Source organism: Streptopelia decaocto (genome assembly GCF_964273445.1).
Source record: "Streptopelia decaocto genome assembly, chromosome: 1".
In the NCBI taxonomy this organism is placed as follows: domain Eukaryota; kingdom Metazoa; phylum Chordata; class Aves; order Columbiformes; family Columbidae; genus Streptopelia; species Streptopelia decaocto.
The window spans coordinates 43,443,736-43,461,455 of record NC_138663.1 but is presented as its reverse complement, the minus strand read 5'-3'; the positions used below and the strand labels follow the sequence as shown (position 1 = coordinate 43,461,455).

At 40.4% G+C, this 17,720-nt stretch overlaps 1 protein-coding gene across 1 annotated transcript in view; it reads left to right on the top strand.

The window, feature by feature from the left end:
* ANO4 (anoctamin 4) overlaps window positions 1–15,238 on the top strand; it is a gene marked incomplete at its 5' end in the record, with an annotated part of 123,973 nt that extends 108,735 nt beyond the window's left edge. The window contains 7 exons of the mRNA XM_082043757.1: window positions 1,585–1,727; window positions 1,820–1,972; window positions 3,437–3,584; window positions 5,989–6,108; window positions 9,120–9,225; window positions 12,019–12,214; window positions 15,133–15,238. Coding sequence (XP_081899883.1) covers window positions 1,585–1,727; window positions 1,820–1,972; window positions 3,437–3,584; window positions 5,989–6,108; window positions 9,120–9,225; window positions 12,019–12,210 — 862 coding nt within the window. The 3' untranslated portion in view covers window positions 12,211–12,214; window positions 15,133–15,238. The remainder of the gene's footprint in view (window positions 1–1,584; window positions 1,728–1,819; window positions 1,973–3,436; window positions 3,585–5,988; window positions 6,109–9,119; window positions 9,226–12,018; window positions 12,215–15,132) is intronic.
* Between the last annotated feature and the right edge of the window lie 2,482 nt (window positions 15,239–17,720).

Sequence of the window (17,720 nt, the reverse complement as noted above, 5' to 3'; positions counted from 1 at the left end):
AAACCACGTTATATCTCATTGCTCATATTTTGCTTACACATAAATCAGAAAATGACATCTCTTTGAATTTTCCTAGGAGTCTTAGATATTAAGTAACACTGATTATGGGTTTCCCCTCTCACAAAGGAGGAAGTTAACTGGGATCTGCCTCAGAGTATTGGTCTCCCACTCACCCCTCAACCTGCTGTCTTTGCAGGAATTCAGTTCTCAGCCCTCTCACTTTCTCATGGGCAGGACATGAGAGGCCAAGTCCCGAATGCTGCTGTTGCCTGCCAAGATGTGCCCTTAACTGTCCCACAGTTCACCAGTCACTACCATGCTCATTCACAGGAAAGGCCTTTTTAGGCTTTTAGCACTCTAGTGACTGGCTGCAAGCTGCTAAAACAAAATATTTTAGTAGTTCCTTGTACTTCCAAATTTTGGGTTGAAATCCATACTTGTACATCTATATTTTTTTCTTGCACTTCTAAACTCTAGATTTTAATACCCTGCACTCAGTTGCAGCTACACTTCTTTGAGGAGGACAGCAAAATTATAACTTCTCTGGTAAATGGCCTGGATGGAAAAATAATCTCTAAGCTTTAAGAAAACAAGCAATTAGCCAAACCCATATCCAAATCCAGTGGCCATTTGCCTACCATTCACAGGTCAGATCAGGCCACTGTGAAGGCAAGAAGTGAAGCAGTCAGGAAAGGACTGAATTATTTGGGTGAGCCATCACTTTCCATCTTGCTGAAACACAGGGGCCAACCACAACTTTGGAGAAAATCTCTGCCATGTTTGTTTTGCTTTGGTTTTCTCTCTATGCTAACTCACTCATGTCCTTTGTCGGCCAAACCAGTGCAACTCCCTGACCTGGAGAGGCAAAGGTGTTTGAGACGTGAGCACTCACTTCTCTTCTGGCTCAGTTCCTCCAACCGCAACCCTACACATGCATTTATTTAGAAACAATATCTTCCCCCTCAAGTCCAGTACAGATCCCTCATTTCTTGAGCTGTAGGTAGTTCTCATGTCGGCTATCCACCACTCGGCCACCGTGTTTTGTCAGTAGTCCACACGCTTCCTTCTGCCTTTCCCTCTGAATGTCTGGCTGCAGACACCATTTAGGGTTGCTTTTCCCTTCTGTGGTTGCCTGGGGACTGACACCCTACACACTGTAGAGCCGGGTAGAGATGCTGGCTCACACGCAGGGAGGGATCAAGCAGCATTAGCGCTCCACTTACTGATTTCTCAATTAGAGCTCAACTATCTCCACACAGCATTGCACTCTGACACATAAACAGACCCTAAAGTGATTTGGCATTATATGTAGAGAAAAAGAAGGTAAATTAATAATGAAAATATGTCAAAATCTCGCCACCATTTTAACAATATCTAGGCCTGGATTACAGCCCATCAGCTGTATCTGTTTTCATACCCATTTTGCCATGTCATCAGCCATGTATATTGCTAATGTTCTGTTTTCCTGTGCATTGGAAAATTTATTTTGCAAGGTATGTTGTGCACACTTAGCCTCTTCTAATTTTGTGATAGATAGCCACTAATATTATTTACCTTGTTTCTTTAATTTATTTGAAAATGTAGGCTAATTCAAAACTGGTGGACACGGAGAAAACTACGACAAGAGTATGGCACACAGAGAAAAGCAAGCTTCCCACAGTGGGAAAAGGACTACAATCTGCAGCCTATGAATGCTTATGGACTCTTTGATGAATACCTAGAAATGAGTATGGCACTGACCTTTATACATAATGTTTGTACGCATATACTGTTTGGTATCTTACTGTGATCTTTCATTTTTTTTCTTTTTTTTCCCCAGTTCTTCAGTTTGGATTCACGACCATTTTTGTGGCAGCTTTTCCACTGGCACCACTTCTGGCCTTACTTAACAATATTATTGAAATTCGGCTTGATGCATACAAGTTCGTTACCCAGTGGAGAAGACCTTTAGCATCAAGAGCCAAAGATATAGGTGAGTTCTTTGTATGTGTATTTGTTATGTGTGTGTTATTTTTAAGGCAATGCATTGACCACTTAAAGTAAGAGCAGATTAAGGTATTTTCAGTCATCTTCCCCATTAACAACACACAATTTAATTGTTCAAAAAACTTCAAGTATCTGATGCCAATTTACTTATGCAATGAAGAGGCTATATTGGAAAATTCTTTTAATGATTTTCTGGGTGACTTAACAGCAAGGATGTTTTAATGAAGTGATCATTGTTCTCTGCAGGTTTTTTCTTGTGGCAGATGCACTGTGTGAACACAGGTCGCTGCTCATTTTGAATATAATAACCAGACAGAGCACCTGAAACATGAAAGTCAAGTTAAAATGGCATCCATCCTGTAAGGGACCTGTATGTGTTATATTTACCTGTCCAAAACCAAGCTGCCCTGTGACTCAGGGGTTATGGCCACTAGGTGCCTGGTGGGTCAGACAGGGTGGGTCTAGATCCCAAGATGACTTGCTCTCAGTGAGGCACACCAGCCTTGCTAAATACAGCGTTCACATAACTTTGAGGTCACCCAGCCACACACTGCTGCAAGGGCTCTCTGAATGTATTTTGACTATAAGTCTCCTCTGTCCCTGCAGTGTGCAAAAGCAGAACACCTTTAGGAAGGACTCTGTAAAACAAAATCATCTGCCCAGCACTGAAACCCTGGTGTCTTTGGAGGGGTAAATAGGATACCTTGCTGCTTTTCTGCATTGCAACAACCAGTAGCCCACACCACAAAATAGCAGAAGCCCAGGCTTTGTACTCTCAGAATGGTCTACCATGTACCTAAAGTCTGTGTCTGAGTAAAGCTTTGTATATGAATAGTGTGGATCTATGAGTTTAGGTACAAGCCTGGACCTCAGCCAGTACACAGCAGACATAATTCATGGAAAACATAAATAATAAAAGCACAGAAAGATAAATATATGTTTTTCAGGCTGATTCAGCTGTGATGTCCCAAAATAAGTTGCACTCACTCCCTATTCAGCAAAGTTTTCAGGGACAGCTTGATGCCTCATTAAATCAATGGGTATATCTAACCTTCCTCCGGTGTGATTCTTAGTAATGGTGCTCATGACCAGAGTTGCTGTTTGCCTCTACCGCAAGATATGTCAGACGGTTGAGGGTGGGCCAAAAAGCCCAGGTGATGCCTAGGGGCTGTGTGCCATTGTGTAGCATTGGCATGCCATGAAGATTTTGATGCCAATAGGTACATGCTGACCAGCTGTGCAGGAGTTATGAACGATTCCCACCCAGTGAGAACAGGTTCACTGAGTTCCTGTTGTTCAATAAGAAAAATTATTTTTACTCAGTGAGTCTTGGATAGAAACTACATTAAAAGACTTTAGGTGGTGGGGACAAGTGCTTCAGAGTGTGCAGTATCTCAGGCACTTTGATGCTCATTTTTCCTGGAGCTGACATACTCTCCTTGTTGAACAGGAATCTGGTATGGGATCCTGGAAGGCATTGGAATCCTCTCTGTTATAACAAATGCATTTGTTATAGCTGTGACATCAGATTTCATCCCTCGCCTTGTTTATGCTTACAAATATGGACCTTGTGCTGGCCAAGGAGAAGCTGGACAAAAGTAAGCTTTTCTTTGGGGGAAAAAAAAAAGATGTACATGAAAATCACTTGCTACTTGAATAGATACAGTAGTACTGGTTTGTGTATATTCTGATTCCACTAACCCAAATTTTTTGTTTGTGCTTAGGTAACAGATATCAGCCATAGATATGCTTTGTGTATTCACAGAATGGGTTGCTGAGTGACTGTAATTTATGACATTAATTCAAGAAAAACATGGCAGAGCTGTTACAGAGATTTGGTGTGTGTAACAGTATGTTGCACAAGCTGCACTTCCCAGCTGGTGTACATGGATATAACCCTCTTTTCATTCGGAAGCAATACTGATATTTATTAGTTCTGGATTTAATGAGCATTTTAAACCTATTCACTGGGCTTTTTTCCTGAGGTCGTATTCAGCATGTATTGCTCAAAAAAAGCAGTGTCTAACGATAGGAAGCAATTCCCAACTAAGAAATCAAGATATACTTACAGAGTGAAGTAATTTGTTTTTCTTCTAAAACTAGAGTCCTTAGATTAAATCTTTCAGGAGACATTTGTGAACTGAATCCCTGCTGCCTAAGTGGATTTCATTTCAGTCTTGCTGAACACTGAGAATATATTAGCATGTCCACACTACCAGTAAGTGTGAGTACAGCTGCTACACAGCAACATGTAAAATCTATGCAGTTGGACTTGGGAAAGGTCATTGAATCCAGCTGAACACAAACAGACACAGTTTGCAAATGATCTCTCAGAAGCTCCATTAGCAAGGACCCTACTGTTCAAAGAAACCCAAGCTAAACAGTAGACAGTGATGGAGAGCTTACATTCTGCTATCAGACATATGGCAAATCAATTTTTATTCCCTGCTACAGAAAGCGAGTTCTTCTGTTGCTGTTTTTTGCCATCTTCTGGTTGTCAATACTGTTTAATCATACTGATGGAAAATGGGCAGCTGGTGTGGCAGCTCCTGATTAGCAGTGCTCCTAACTCACTGTCCTGCAAGAAGTTTGGCATTTTAGTTGCTGCCAGGGGAAATGTTTCGCTGATTACCCATAAAGAGACTTTAACTCTTCATGGAAAAGTGTTTGGTCTGGTGCCAGTTGTTCCTGAGCATGTGCCTCTGCTTCTGCCATTATGAAGATCCATCAGACATTGAAGCACTGTCAGCAACCTTCCTTGCTACTGATTTTATCAGCACCACCATGCATGAAAAAACAACACCTTTAGAAATTTTTATTTTTATGAAGATTCAAATATGACTCACTGGCTTTGAAACTAGTTCTGCATAGGGGAAGCAGCTTGGCTCACAGCGGAAGCTCTTTTCATAAAACTCTTGTACAGTGTTTTCATACTTCTGCTGCTTTTCTGAGTGAATTTCTAGATGAAACTATCAGATATTAATCCTTTGAAGGAACCAACTTGGATAAAAACTATTTATGCCAGCATTCTGGATATTGTTATTAACAAGTGCTGTTACAAAAGCAGGAAGCTATTAAAAATCCACAGGAATATCAAATTTCCTCAAATTAGCGAGTCAAGAACATCTGCTATTGAATAAATTAGATGAGAGAGGTGCTTTTTTCTTTCAAAAAACATCTGTAGGTATTAGATGCATATGACACCCAGTAATAGTAGAAAAATATTGTAACTAAATTAAGTTCCAAATCCAATCAGTATGGAGATTTTGAGATAAAGCCAGATGGTGTTTAAATGTACTTTCTCAAAGACTGTAAAATCCATAGTTAAAAAAAAACCACAACCCTTACTGTGCATTAGTCTCTGCACCAAGCCGAGCAGTGCGTCTAGATGTACTTGTGCTTGGGCAGTGCCCAGTGAACAGTACAATACACTTGTCGTATCTCTCCTCAGCTTCACTAACACCAAACTTGAGCCTTCTAGGGACTCCCACAGCTGTCGGTCAGACAATGTGCATTCTCCTCCTCAGTGTTCTCCAGACTGCCTGACCCTCCCAGTGCTCAGCCACCCTGAGATCTTTTAGTACTGAATTCCTCTGATTAACTGGATATTTTGTAAAAAAGCTGTTTTAAGCATATTGCCTTTCCATCTGATTTAATGTCCCTTTGTGCTAGTACCATGAGGGTAACAGTGGGAATATTCTCATTATCTTCCTAGTGCTACTACTCTGCCTCTATTGTGTCGCTTTTTAGGTGTCTTTTCAAAAGTAGCCAGTCCTGGTCTTCACAACTTCTTCTCCCATAAAAATCTACCATTCCGTCACTTTTATTGTTCATCTGACCTACTTGAACATTTCTTTTGTATCGCTTCAACATCCCTTTCAAATATTAATAAGCATCACAGCTATACTCTGTATTTCATGAAACCCAGAGAACATCCTCCTGGGTACAAGAGTTAATGGAAAAACCTTGCTGTGTCCTGACTGCAGGATTTTTCCCTTCTAGGTGTATGGTTGGCTATGTTAATGCCAGTTTATCAGTATTTCTGGTATCTGACTTTGAAAACCGTTCAGAGCCAACATCAAATGGAAGTGAATTCTCTGGTTCACCATTAAAATATTGCAGGTAAGTATCAATCAAAATTCCTCTCTTCTTTAAGACATTGCAAAGGAGAAGCATCATGATAAATTTGGGGTTGGAACTGATTTTCAGAACTTAAAAAACATTAATGGAAAGAATTAACAGTGCTATTCATGACACGGTCATGGTACTGCTTGGCTGTCACCTGCATAATTCCTTCCTTAGATACAGCAGAAGCCAAAAGGTGGATATCTGGCAGGTGTTCCTAATGCAGGATTTCTGTGGTGTCATGGCTCGGATTAGACACAACCATCATGGAGAAACATGGTATCAAAGGGCCAACAATAGGTGACTGGTTACTTAGGTACCAGTGAGATGAAGCTGTAATCAGGTTATATCGTAGCACGTGCACCTGGAAGTGAAGGTTGCACAGAAGTGACCACACTGTGTTATTTCACAGGTCTGCCAGGCATAAACAGGGCCTGTCCTAAGCTACCCTTACGAAACTTCAAATCCAGCACTTCCTAATTGTTGAGTGGTTAATATGTTTATGCCATTGCCTAAAGGTGTAATTATTAGTAATAATCACATACTTGTGGTTTGAATAAAAATAAAATGAGCATTTAATTATACCTATGTCTTTGTACTCAGCTAACAAACTGGGGAGATAGCTGGCTGAGACTAGTCTGTAATGACAGATTTGCCCCTGATTGATTTTAATGGTCCAAAGAATCAAGGCTCTATATAAAAGCCTTAAATGGGGTCCCAACCAAAAATACAAAACAACAAATACAGCTACCATTTTTTTATTACAACATTGGTTGACAAACATGAGTCCTGGCAGCTGCAGGTACACTTAGTCCCTTTATTTTTCACTGTGGAGAATTAAAATATCCTTTAATGAGTGCCTAAAGAAAAAAGAGACTCTGTGATACAGTAAAAGTCAGTGATACTTAGTGATTTTATAACATTTTTATTAGTAATAAGAAGTGTGAGTGTGATAGCATAATGATCTGAGGGGGTAGGCATTAATGCTTTCATTTAAATAACTGATATTTAAGACTGTTTTAACTTTTTTGGCAGAAAGAACGTCCTAATGTTGAATCCATAGATAACATTTTCTGTGGAGCAGAACCACTTTGAGAATACTTCATTCCACAGTGTTTGCCATGGCACATTTTGATAACGTTTTGTAAATCTGATCATTCTCTTCTCCCTTTTTAATGCCTTACTTCCCCAACTTCAAGCATGAGGTTGCTGCTCCTTAAAGCCAATGGTGGAAATACCATAAATAAAAAAAGTTGTCCCCTCAGTATTCCATAAACAGAACAGTATTAAAATTGATGCCATAAATCTCCAGAAGATAAATCTGTTCTTTTGGGTGACACTGAGTTTTTATGTATATCTACCCTTGAAAGAAAATAAACATCTTTCTTTAGTTGAGTTTATCAGCTACTTAACTCAACTGAATTCTGCTAAACATCAGTCATTGTAATTGCACTTCAAGCCAGATATTGATAGTGAGGTGAGGAAATATTATATTCTGCTGTGCAATAGTGTAGGCATTTTTCCAGGAAGGCAGTCTGAACAAAAAAACAGTGGCCATATTCAGTTAACATCTTCTCATCTGGAACTCAGAAGGTGCTATGCTATTCTGGTTGTTTATAAAATGTTTCACCATTTCTTCATGTGTAGTTCCTAGCAAATACAAGAAGGAGACATACTCTACCCAGCTGGGACTTGGTCCAGGGACTTCTGTTTTCAGGATGCCTAGGATATTGTAAAACATCCTAAACTGTGAAGTCAGAATGCTGCTTGCAGAAGGGAAGATCCTCTCAGTTTTAAGAACTTGCATAGACATACTGCAATTTAAGAGAGGTTTGTTGCTGACTAAGATATCAATACACAGTTTGTTTCATTTTGTGTAGCACCTTCTGCAGTCTAAGAAGGTGAACCTTGAGGGAGAAATACAGATTATGATAGAGATTAAATAGTTGTTTATTTCTTTTTCTTGTATGAGTTTGCTTAAGTTTCTTAAAACTAACTTAGAGATCAAGCTTGAGTATATTATTTACTGTGGTATTTTCACTCTTTTTTATAATGGGTTTTCTGTCCCATCCAGGAAACCAATTAAAGAGAAAACAATGTTTCTACTACTTTTAAATTAAGTTTTGAATTAACATACTGCTAGTAGAAACAGACTCCAGAACATGTGACTTAAACAGGTTCATGATTTGTTAATATAATTTTTGAGCCTTCCTGGATCCAGCTTTCCCAATAGATATCTCTAGTTAATTATTGAGACCTAAAGTCTTTAAAGAAACACTAGATCCCCTTATTACACAGCCCTTGCACTGTTGGTATACCAAGAGGTGCAGTTCTGGCTCCACTAAAATCAGGATGAGTCACCAGGGATGGCCAACTAATTGACTGAGGGCCAGATGGAACCCATGAGGCAGATTTATGTGAATTTTGAGAGGGCTGTCAGGCTCAGAAAATTGGGTTCATTTATGGTTTTAAAATAAACTTGTAGTGGGAAGAAAGCATCCCTCAAAACAGCAGAGCATCCCACTGTGCTCCGTGTTCTGAGAAGGTGCCTGCAAGGCATACGCGGTGCTGCCAAGGGCAATGCTGTAGGGTCAAACAGCTGGTGCTGAGCACTCAACATCCTCTGTATTTGCTTCAGCAGGTTCACTTCATACAGGCACTGGCCTGCGCCTTTGCACTGAATTTCCATTAGCATCTGGAACATGAAGTGCACTCCCACAGTGCATCTTACCTTTAGGTTTCAGCTAGAAGTAAACCCATTTGGGTGAAACGAAGCATGGCAAGTGGAGGTGATCAGGACATTTGTTTGAAAATCATGCACCTGATCTGAAACAAAACAGTAGTGCAGGCCCAGCCTAAGTAGCAAGCAGCGTTGTGGTAACTTGTACAGTCTGAACTGATGTAATTTCGGTGCAGAATAGGCAATGATCAAGAGCAGCTGGATGTTAGTTTTGCCTTCCCCCCAGGCACCAGAGCTTGCTAACTACCCTACTCTGCTTGTCTTTCAGGTACAGGGACTACCGAGACCCTCCTCACTCCCCAGTGCCCTACGGTTACACACTGCAGTTCTGGCATGTCTTAGCAGCACGGTTGGCTTTCATTATTGTATTTGAGGTCAGTGACCATTCAGGTGGCAAAACAAAACCAACAAAATGAAACTAATTTCCCACCGAAGCTTTTTTTCATTGGGCTGATCTGTGATTGCAGCTGTTGAGCTCTTTGTGTTTCTGCTGTTTATATTGTGCTTTGTGTCCTCAGATCTGTTTTCTGAACAGTCTCAGGTATTTAGGTTCTAACAAAAAGGAGGATGCAGCACTTGGAAAACTGTAACAGTGACTTGCAAAGCGGAGAAATAAATTAAGCTTTTATTTACTTTCTGAGGTCTGGTATTCATAACCTCTTTAGGCTGGGAAGCCATATGCTGACTGGTATGTGAGGAAGGGGTGAAGGAACATGAGAAGAAAAGATGAAATCTGAACAACTAAAAATGAATATGGTTTAAGTTACAGTATTTACACATCTAGCTTTTTTCTCAATTTTTTTGATACCATTCATTTCCCCAGAATTATTAGCATCACAAAGATTATGACAATGAAAAGGATTCGATACCTTTGCCAACATTCATAATATTAGTTAGTACTTACTGTCAGTATCTCAGAAATCTTTGAGACAAACCAGAGAGTATAATACCAGCTTCACATGACTGGTATTCCCATGCTGATTTTGAAAAAATAGAGACAGAAGTGTACATAAATAGGATGAGCTCCTAAGGCCTGAATTTCAGGTGCCTGAATATCCCTGTCAGAAACCAGGGGCTTGGCACCTCTCTAGAACAAGCACTTTGAAATGCCTTTTGCACTGTGAAGAAGCCAAACAAGGAACAAAAAAAAAATCTAAAAACTCTTTACTCAATCCTCTGTTCTGAAATCATAGCAACAGGGCATACAGCACAGATATGGAAGCTGTAATCATCATAAATTATTGGCATAGTGTTCATGAGGACATACTGCATTTCTGACTCATATTACTGTGTAAATTCATTCTGAACTGAGCTTTGGAAGCACCTCCTTGGAACACAGAAGATAAACATTTGAATTAGATGAAAGATGAAAGGTAAATATTTTATAGATTATTTCTTGGGTAGAGATGTCTTGGTGGCTCAGCAGAAGCCCGAAGTCAGCAGTGAATTCCTCCTGATTATCATTTTCAGCCCTTCCCAGACAAAACGGGAATATGGCACTGCAGGTTGGGCTTTCTCTTTCCCCTACAGTGGACTAATTCTTAGAGATTGGTTCTAAGGAGACTTGCTCTTCTGTCATCTCTGCCACACTCAAGGAAACATTAATGGAAAGAAAGACAAGCAGAAAGATTTGATAGAGGCCTGCTGGCCTCTTCTCTTCTTTGTTTCTTGAGCTGTCAGTATGGAGAGACAGGGTTATCTGTCTCCAAAAAGGACTACAAGGATGGCCTTGCAAGGCCAGCCTAAGTACTTGTAAGATTGAAGAGAGCCTGGCTTCTTGATACACTCTTGGCAGAAAGGCAGCACAGCATAAAGGCAAAGATAACTGAGCCAAGAAAAATCAGTCCTGCTCAAGTCTCAGTGCCCAGCCAAATTCATTACTTGCTGTGGAAAAGCGTTTTGTGTCTGCCCAGTACTTGCACAATAGATTTGACTTTGCCTTGCCCCAAACAAAGCCATAGCCTGGCTCACAACTGTCTCCCTCAACAGGGGACATGCTGGTTGTTGGCACTGTGAACTGTTTCCTTAACTATAACTATGAAATCAAAAAGGTAATTGCAGCAGAAACCATGACTGTCCTTCTGGAAAACATTAATGGGTGTATTGTGATTGCTACAGCAATTATGGCAAAAGATTGCATTAACAGATAAATGATTCAAGGTAGGGTTTTCCATAAATCAAGTAACAACATAAACTCAAGATACCTCTTTGTCACTATAGGTGTGGTTATTTTGACTATCTTGACCTCCCTCAAAACCAAACAAAAGTATTTCCTATCACTGCAAAAGGAATTATTTTGTTCAGGCTAAACTGACAGAAACAGCTTTTTTCTTTTTTTTTATGTTTGGCAGAAAAACAGCAATTAAAGTATTGTGGGGTTATTTCTCATGAGGGAAGAATACATGGGAAAACAGGTTACATTCTCTTTGCAGTGGCTTTCAAAGGAAGAGTCCTTCTTGGAGAAGAAATACCTTTACTTCTCCGATATAGAATGTGTGTCTTTTCTGAGATGGAGGATTTTACAATTTCTCTGTTCCTCTAAAGAGGAGTGAGTAAATCTCCAAGCAGCACCTTTGATCAAACAAAAAAGGGCACTCAAGTAATCCTTCCCCATCACACTTAAGCTTTGCTGTGGCACACCTAAAACATGAGGGATAAAGGGTCAATTACCTTGTGTTTAATTGTGATGTTTAGTAAATGGCAATATGTCTTTGTATGAGAAACACAACATAAGAAAAAACGTTTTGTTTTGCATAGGTAATTCGTTGGTTCCAATACTGATGCAAGGGTTTTCTGGCAACAGAAAGTGTTGTATCATTTGACCCTCCTCTTTCTGCAGAGCAATCCACTAATATCAGGCCCTGCCCAAACAGCCTCACAGCAAATCATGACCCCTGGGGTTCAAACACACAGGTCATACAACAATTTTGAGGCCTTATCTGAACACAGCTGCTCAAAATCTTTGCTTCAATCCACGCTCCACTAACTTTGGCTGGAGTTTTTGTGGTGAAAAAACTTCATTGTTTGGTTTCTCCAGCTTCAGTAATGGATTTAGTTCTAACAAAGCATCTTTTTGTGAATTGGAAGGAGAGAGTTTTCAGAAGATATGGAAAAAACTTGTTTTCTTCCTAATATTTCAATTTCTCATCCCTTTTTTGTTTTCACAGCACCTTGTCTTTTGCATAAAGCACCTGATTTCCTACTTAATCCCAGATCTCCCAAAAGATCTGAGAGATCGGATGAGGAGAGAAAAGTACCTGATTCAGGAAATGATGTATGAAGCTGAACTTGAACGTCTACAGAAAGAGCGGAAGGAAAGGAAGAAGAATGGAAAATCTTATCACAATGAGTGGCCATGATAGGGTGAGGAAAACGCTGCTTAAAAGAAGATAGGAATTCTTTTTATAAAAATGCCCTGTTTTTCTGCAGTGGAGAATGCACTGAAAGGAATAGTCAGCCAATGTTGTGTGCACTTAGCACATGTGCACCCATGTTTAATAGGGTGCATATTGTCACAAGCCTTTTGAAATTAGAAGACTTGTGAGGCTTAGTCTTCTCCAGAGCTAATGTCAGCATGAGGAGGTTAGACCAAAGTTTAAGTCTCTGCAGTCTTTCCAGGGAGCTCCCATGCCCTGACTTAAATTCAAGGCAGTTACATATCTTACAGTGCTTTACAGAACTCAGTGATCTCATGGCTTGTTCTCATGACCAAGTTGCTGCTTCCTAACCAGCAACTGCAACGTGGCGGTACTTGTCCATGCATGTGGCCACGACCTGCAGCATTGTGCATGGCAACATTGCCCTCTTCCACAGTGGATGAAGCTCTGTTAGCTTACATTTACCACAGGTTAAGGTCACGTATGTGGACCATTTCCATTATTCCAACAATACTGAAATATTTTTAGGAGGAGATGCTTGATCACGAGTCTAATCAACTGGTCTAACTAACAATGCTGAAAAATTTAGGTGTGCGGAAGTGCTAACAGACAAGCATCTAAATGTGGCCAGACATATTTAACTGCAGGGTTATTTATTTGGAAATGATACTGTGAAATGTTGGTAATATGTTTTAAAGATTTGAATGGTGCCTTTTCAGCTATAGGACTATCTGGTCTCTGAAGAAAACAAGTCAGGCGAGGGCATCTTGCCCAGAGCTGCCCATGTTTGTATTGCAAGTTCATATTGAGGCCTTGTCAGGAAATAGGGTGTACGATACACGTAACAGAAGACATTGTGTGTTAAAGACCTATCTGAATAAGTAAAACAAACAAACAAAAAAACCCCACAACAGATGAACAAGGTCAGCAAAGCAAAAGAACACAGTCATCCAGAATCCCTACACTTGTAACGTTTTCCATATTCATCCTTCCATTATCTATGAAGGGGTGGAGGGGAAAAATAAAACAAGAGATATAGTATGAAATAGCTTGAAATCCTTCATGCAAAGCAATTCTACACAGGCTGCAGAATTAAATTTGGGTGAAATGGGCCACTCTCTGTATCTTTTTGCATTAAGAAATTAAAAATTTCCCAGAACCAAAGTGGAAAAAAGCCTATGCCCTGGTAAGGATATGGCTAGACACAAAATACTGGAGCTGATCCATTTGCTTAGCCCTTTTCCAAATAACTGCATAAAAATTATAGTTTTCTCAGAAATCTTATGGAATCGTGACCTTGTTAGTTTGAAGATATTTAAGAGAGAGGAAAATACAGCAAGTTCTTTCTGCAAGTTCTCCTGTAAATCATTCGATAGAAGGGCTAGAATTTGCCCCCTGGACAGACCACACAATGCAAGACCCTATGGATGCCTCAAGCTCCACAAGGACCACTTGCACCAAGACCCCATATTTCCAAATTGAATCGATTAACTTACTTCCACTGCAAGGAAGAACTGTGCTATTTCTCTGTGAGGGAAGGTTTTGATGAAAGGTAATATGGCCTGAGGAAAGAGAAGGGTGGAAGAAAATGTATGCACCCTCATATCTGTAGCCACTGCCTGCCTACACTTGGCTTCCTTGCAGCAAGGAACCTCTTCTGGTAGTGACCCATCATCCCACACAAAGAGGTTAAATGGTAAAGCAGTACCCATTTGTCAGGTGGTCCTGGCCCAAGCGTGAACATCCCATGAGGAAACATAAGCCCTGGTGGAATTTCAGGATTAATCCGTTCTCTGTTGACTTGGTGCCAAACTGAGTGAGGAGCACAACTAGCAGTTGTGGGGTATATTCCTGCCTACTGAGGAAGTAAACTTGCTCATCTTTGCTTCACTTTACAGCAGCTGTAGACACATCCCATGTGGGCAGTGGAGAAACGGGGTATTTCTGTCTCTGTAAATAAGGGGTGGGGATTAGGCAATGTCATCCTCCAGTACACATGTGCCAGATGGGTCAGTATTTACCATCGGCCACGTACGGGTGTTTACTGCACTTGCAGCTTGGGGACTATCAGGCAGGATCGCTGTGCAAAACCACATTCAGATTCACAGATCAATCAATCACACAAATCAAATTCACATGAGCAATTGGATTAGTTTGCAAACCCTCTGTTTAATATCTAAACGAACAGATGACAGGAGCTTAGAAACTGTTTGCTAAGTAGTAAAGTGAGACGTGAGTCATGCATGTAATCAGTGTCGCCCATATATGAGTGTGAACCTTTGCAAACCCCTGCAGTAAGATACAGCTTTGTCAAAATAGATCTCAGTAACTTCCCAGAACTGAACTGAAACCTAGTAAATATGAACTGACTTCCACTCCAGAGGAACCACTGCAATATGATGTGTCAAAACAAATAAAGTGCAGCAGAAATACAATAGATAATAATTGCTTTTGAGCCTAGTTTTCAACACAGCTACATTATGATGAATTTTCATGATAATACGTTGCCAACAGTTGTTCCCGTTCTGCTCTAAATGAGAAGATGAGTTGGCTGCTTACCAAGCTTGTGCTGAGTACGGTGCTGGAAGGGGCTCTGGCCTCACCAGCAGATTCTGAGTACATTTCTGTGGCTTAATGTTGACCATTCAACTCACCGAGGTGTCCGCTGAATAGATTTCCCTTGAATCCTTCAGAGCTATACAGCAGAACACTCAGGAATGATGACCCCTTTGTATTTATTTTATTAATTAGGAAAATATAATAGAAGTAATAGGCTACTAAAAATAGATGGAATTGTAATGGTCTCTAGCCAACAAATTTACGCCATTCCTTTCTTTCTGATCTGATGATGGGTTTTGTTTAAACCTCCAGGTGACCGTTCTATATGTTGTTTACTTATTCCAGCTTCACAAGAGCACTACCTTCAAGGGAATGAGAAAAAAATGCAACCTCAATGCATGCCACAGACATTTTACATAGCAAGCAGGACAGCACACATCAAAGGATTTACTGTGAAATCATCTTGCAATCAGCGTAGGATTGATCTCCATAGACCACTCTTGACAGCAAGCATGTACCTCATGAGCAGTTACACGCCAGTTTTTAAACCAAGGAATATAAATTGTATATTGGGACTGTTTTTCAGCCTGTTTGCTACGTTTTTTGCATTCTCTCCCATGTTGGTTTTACAGATCTTAGAGTAAAAATATGTACAACAACCTGGATACTCTGACAAAAGAAAAATCCTAGGTATAGAACATCATCTGCAGTCAAGCCACCAAATAATACAACAGAAACTGTGTTTACAAATGAGTTCTTTTTTATTTTGAATCTTTCTGAGGCGAGTTATGTTATTTATCATATATATGTAATATATATATAAAGTATATAGAGAGATTGTTTATTTGTAAATAGAAAAATCCTATGGAGAAGAATGTCAACTTTTCACACGTTAAAAAAAAACATCAACATAAAGCCATGTTTAATGCTTGTATAATGTGATGCAATAAACTTTAAAATAAATTATGCATATGAAATATTTGCTGTTTGGCATTCCTGAGTTATTTTCTGTTTACCTTATTTGTTCGGCAAGCAAACATACCAGTCAGGTGGAAGCAAATTTAAATGCGGACTAAAAAAGGGCCAAAATCTGTCACTATTTTCTCTCTGTGGATCCTTTGTATATTCACGTAGTCAAATATTGTTCTGGTGTGCTTTAGTCCTTTTTTTAGTGTTCCTTCTTGTTTCGTCTTTTGACCCTGCCAGATGCTGCATGTAATTTGGACAGTGTGGAGTGCACCCGTTCCCATGGAATTAATCCGCTTTGAGCATCCTACTTTTCTTTGGTGGGTGAGCTTTTAGCTGGCAGAGATGAAGGGTCAGGGGGCAGGTGTGTGATGGAGACACCAAGAATTATGTTGCTGCTTTAGTGCTGACAATTAAAACAAGAAGCCTACAGAAAGAAGTAAAGCAGAAAGTGACTTTGTAGCTCTGCAGCAATCATGGGAGGTTAGTTAGCAAGAAATGGGGTAGTGATGGGGGTCATCTGCAAAGCTGAAGAATAGTCTCTGAACCACTTACAGCAAGATATTCACCCCAGTGAAAATTCATCTTGATGTTGTGATTGTGGACCAATAGATATCACCTGGTCCAAACTTTCACTTCATACCAAAATTAGAGTTAAATGACTGCTCAGTGTTCAAATAGTGACTTCAAGCAATAAGTGAAGATAAGTTGGTCATTTACATGTTTTCTCTGTTTTAAACAGCAATACAAATTCAAAACACTAAGAAAATAAATCTGTGGTGCTACATTTTTTAACTATGATAACTAGGAAGATCAGTTTTCACTCCATGGGCAAAACAGGTGCCAGTCACTGATCATCCAAGAAAGTTTAAGGCACAGAGCGGTGCAACGAAGGCCACGCTGATGCTCCTTAACACAATAGCGATCAGTCACCATCCTGAGAAGCACATTCAGATTGGAGATCAGCATTTGATTTGGGAGGGCTGTAGCCATACCAGCAAGCACACAGGCTTGCTACAGGCTTCTGTCCTCTCTGTCCACAGCTCACTCTTTGCCATAGAGCATAGGTGCACAGGGACACAACAGTCAATTTCAGCGCTCTGCAGCAGTGTGGGGATATCAGTGCTTACCCTTTTTCAGATCTGTGGGCTGAAAGTACCTGGTAAATACAAATTATTATATTCCAAGGCTCAAAAACTATTCTGTAGCACAAAATGCAGTTATCTGTTTCTGTACCATGAAGACAAGGCACAAGGCTGAATAGGCTGCACATATTATCTGAGATCTGAGGAGTGTAGCCAGCTCCTTCAGTCAGTGGACCAGTTGTCACAGAGTGACTAGGATAGTCCCAGAACAGAGACCCCTGTACTGAATCCCAGGAGACTTTATTCCAGATGCAATTGTTCGTCTTAAATCTTAGATATAGGGACACAAGACATGACTCATGGGATCTATCCCACCTGCTCACAGCCCTTCCACGCAGTGGCTTTAGGCACTTACCCAGTCACAGAGCTGTGGCAGAGGAACGGGAGACAAGGGGCTGGTCCCAAACTCTGCATTGGATCATGCAGACCAGTGTGTCAGGAGGCAAAGGGGAGATCTGCCACTGTTGCATAGTTTTGCACTGGGTTTGCTGGTGGAGACGTGCACCTGGTGGCAGCACATACGTATAGTTGTCGGGTCTGTACTCCTCTAGCAAAGGTTTGCTCCTTGGAACCCATTTTTTCTTCCTAATGTTTTCTGATCCTGTCAGCTCATCTTATGCAGTAGATCATCAAGTGGCCTCTGTCACAGTGGCAGAAAATAGATTTATTTAGATGCTAAAGGGGCCCAGTCAAGGTAGATAAACTAGCACCGTGTCATATTCCCAGTTACAGCAGCTCAGCACCTGGCACAAATGCAGCACAACTTTTAGAAAGCATTTAAGACATGCAGTCAGTTTTTCACTTGATTCTCAAGCGTGACTG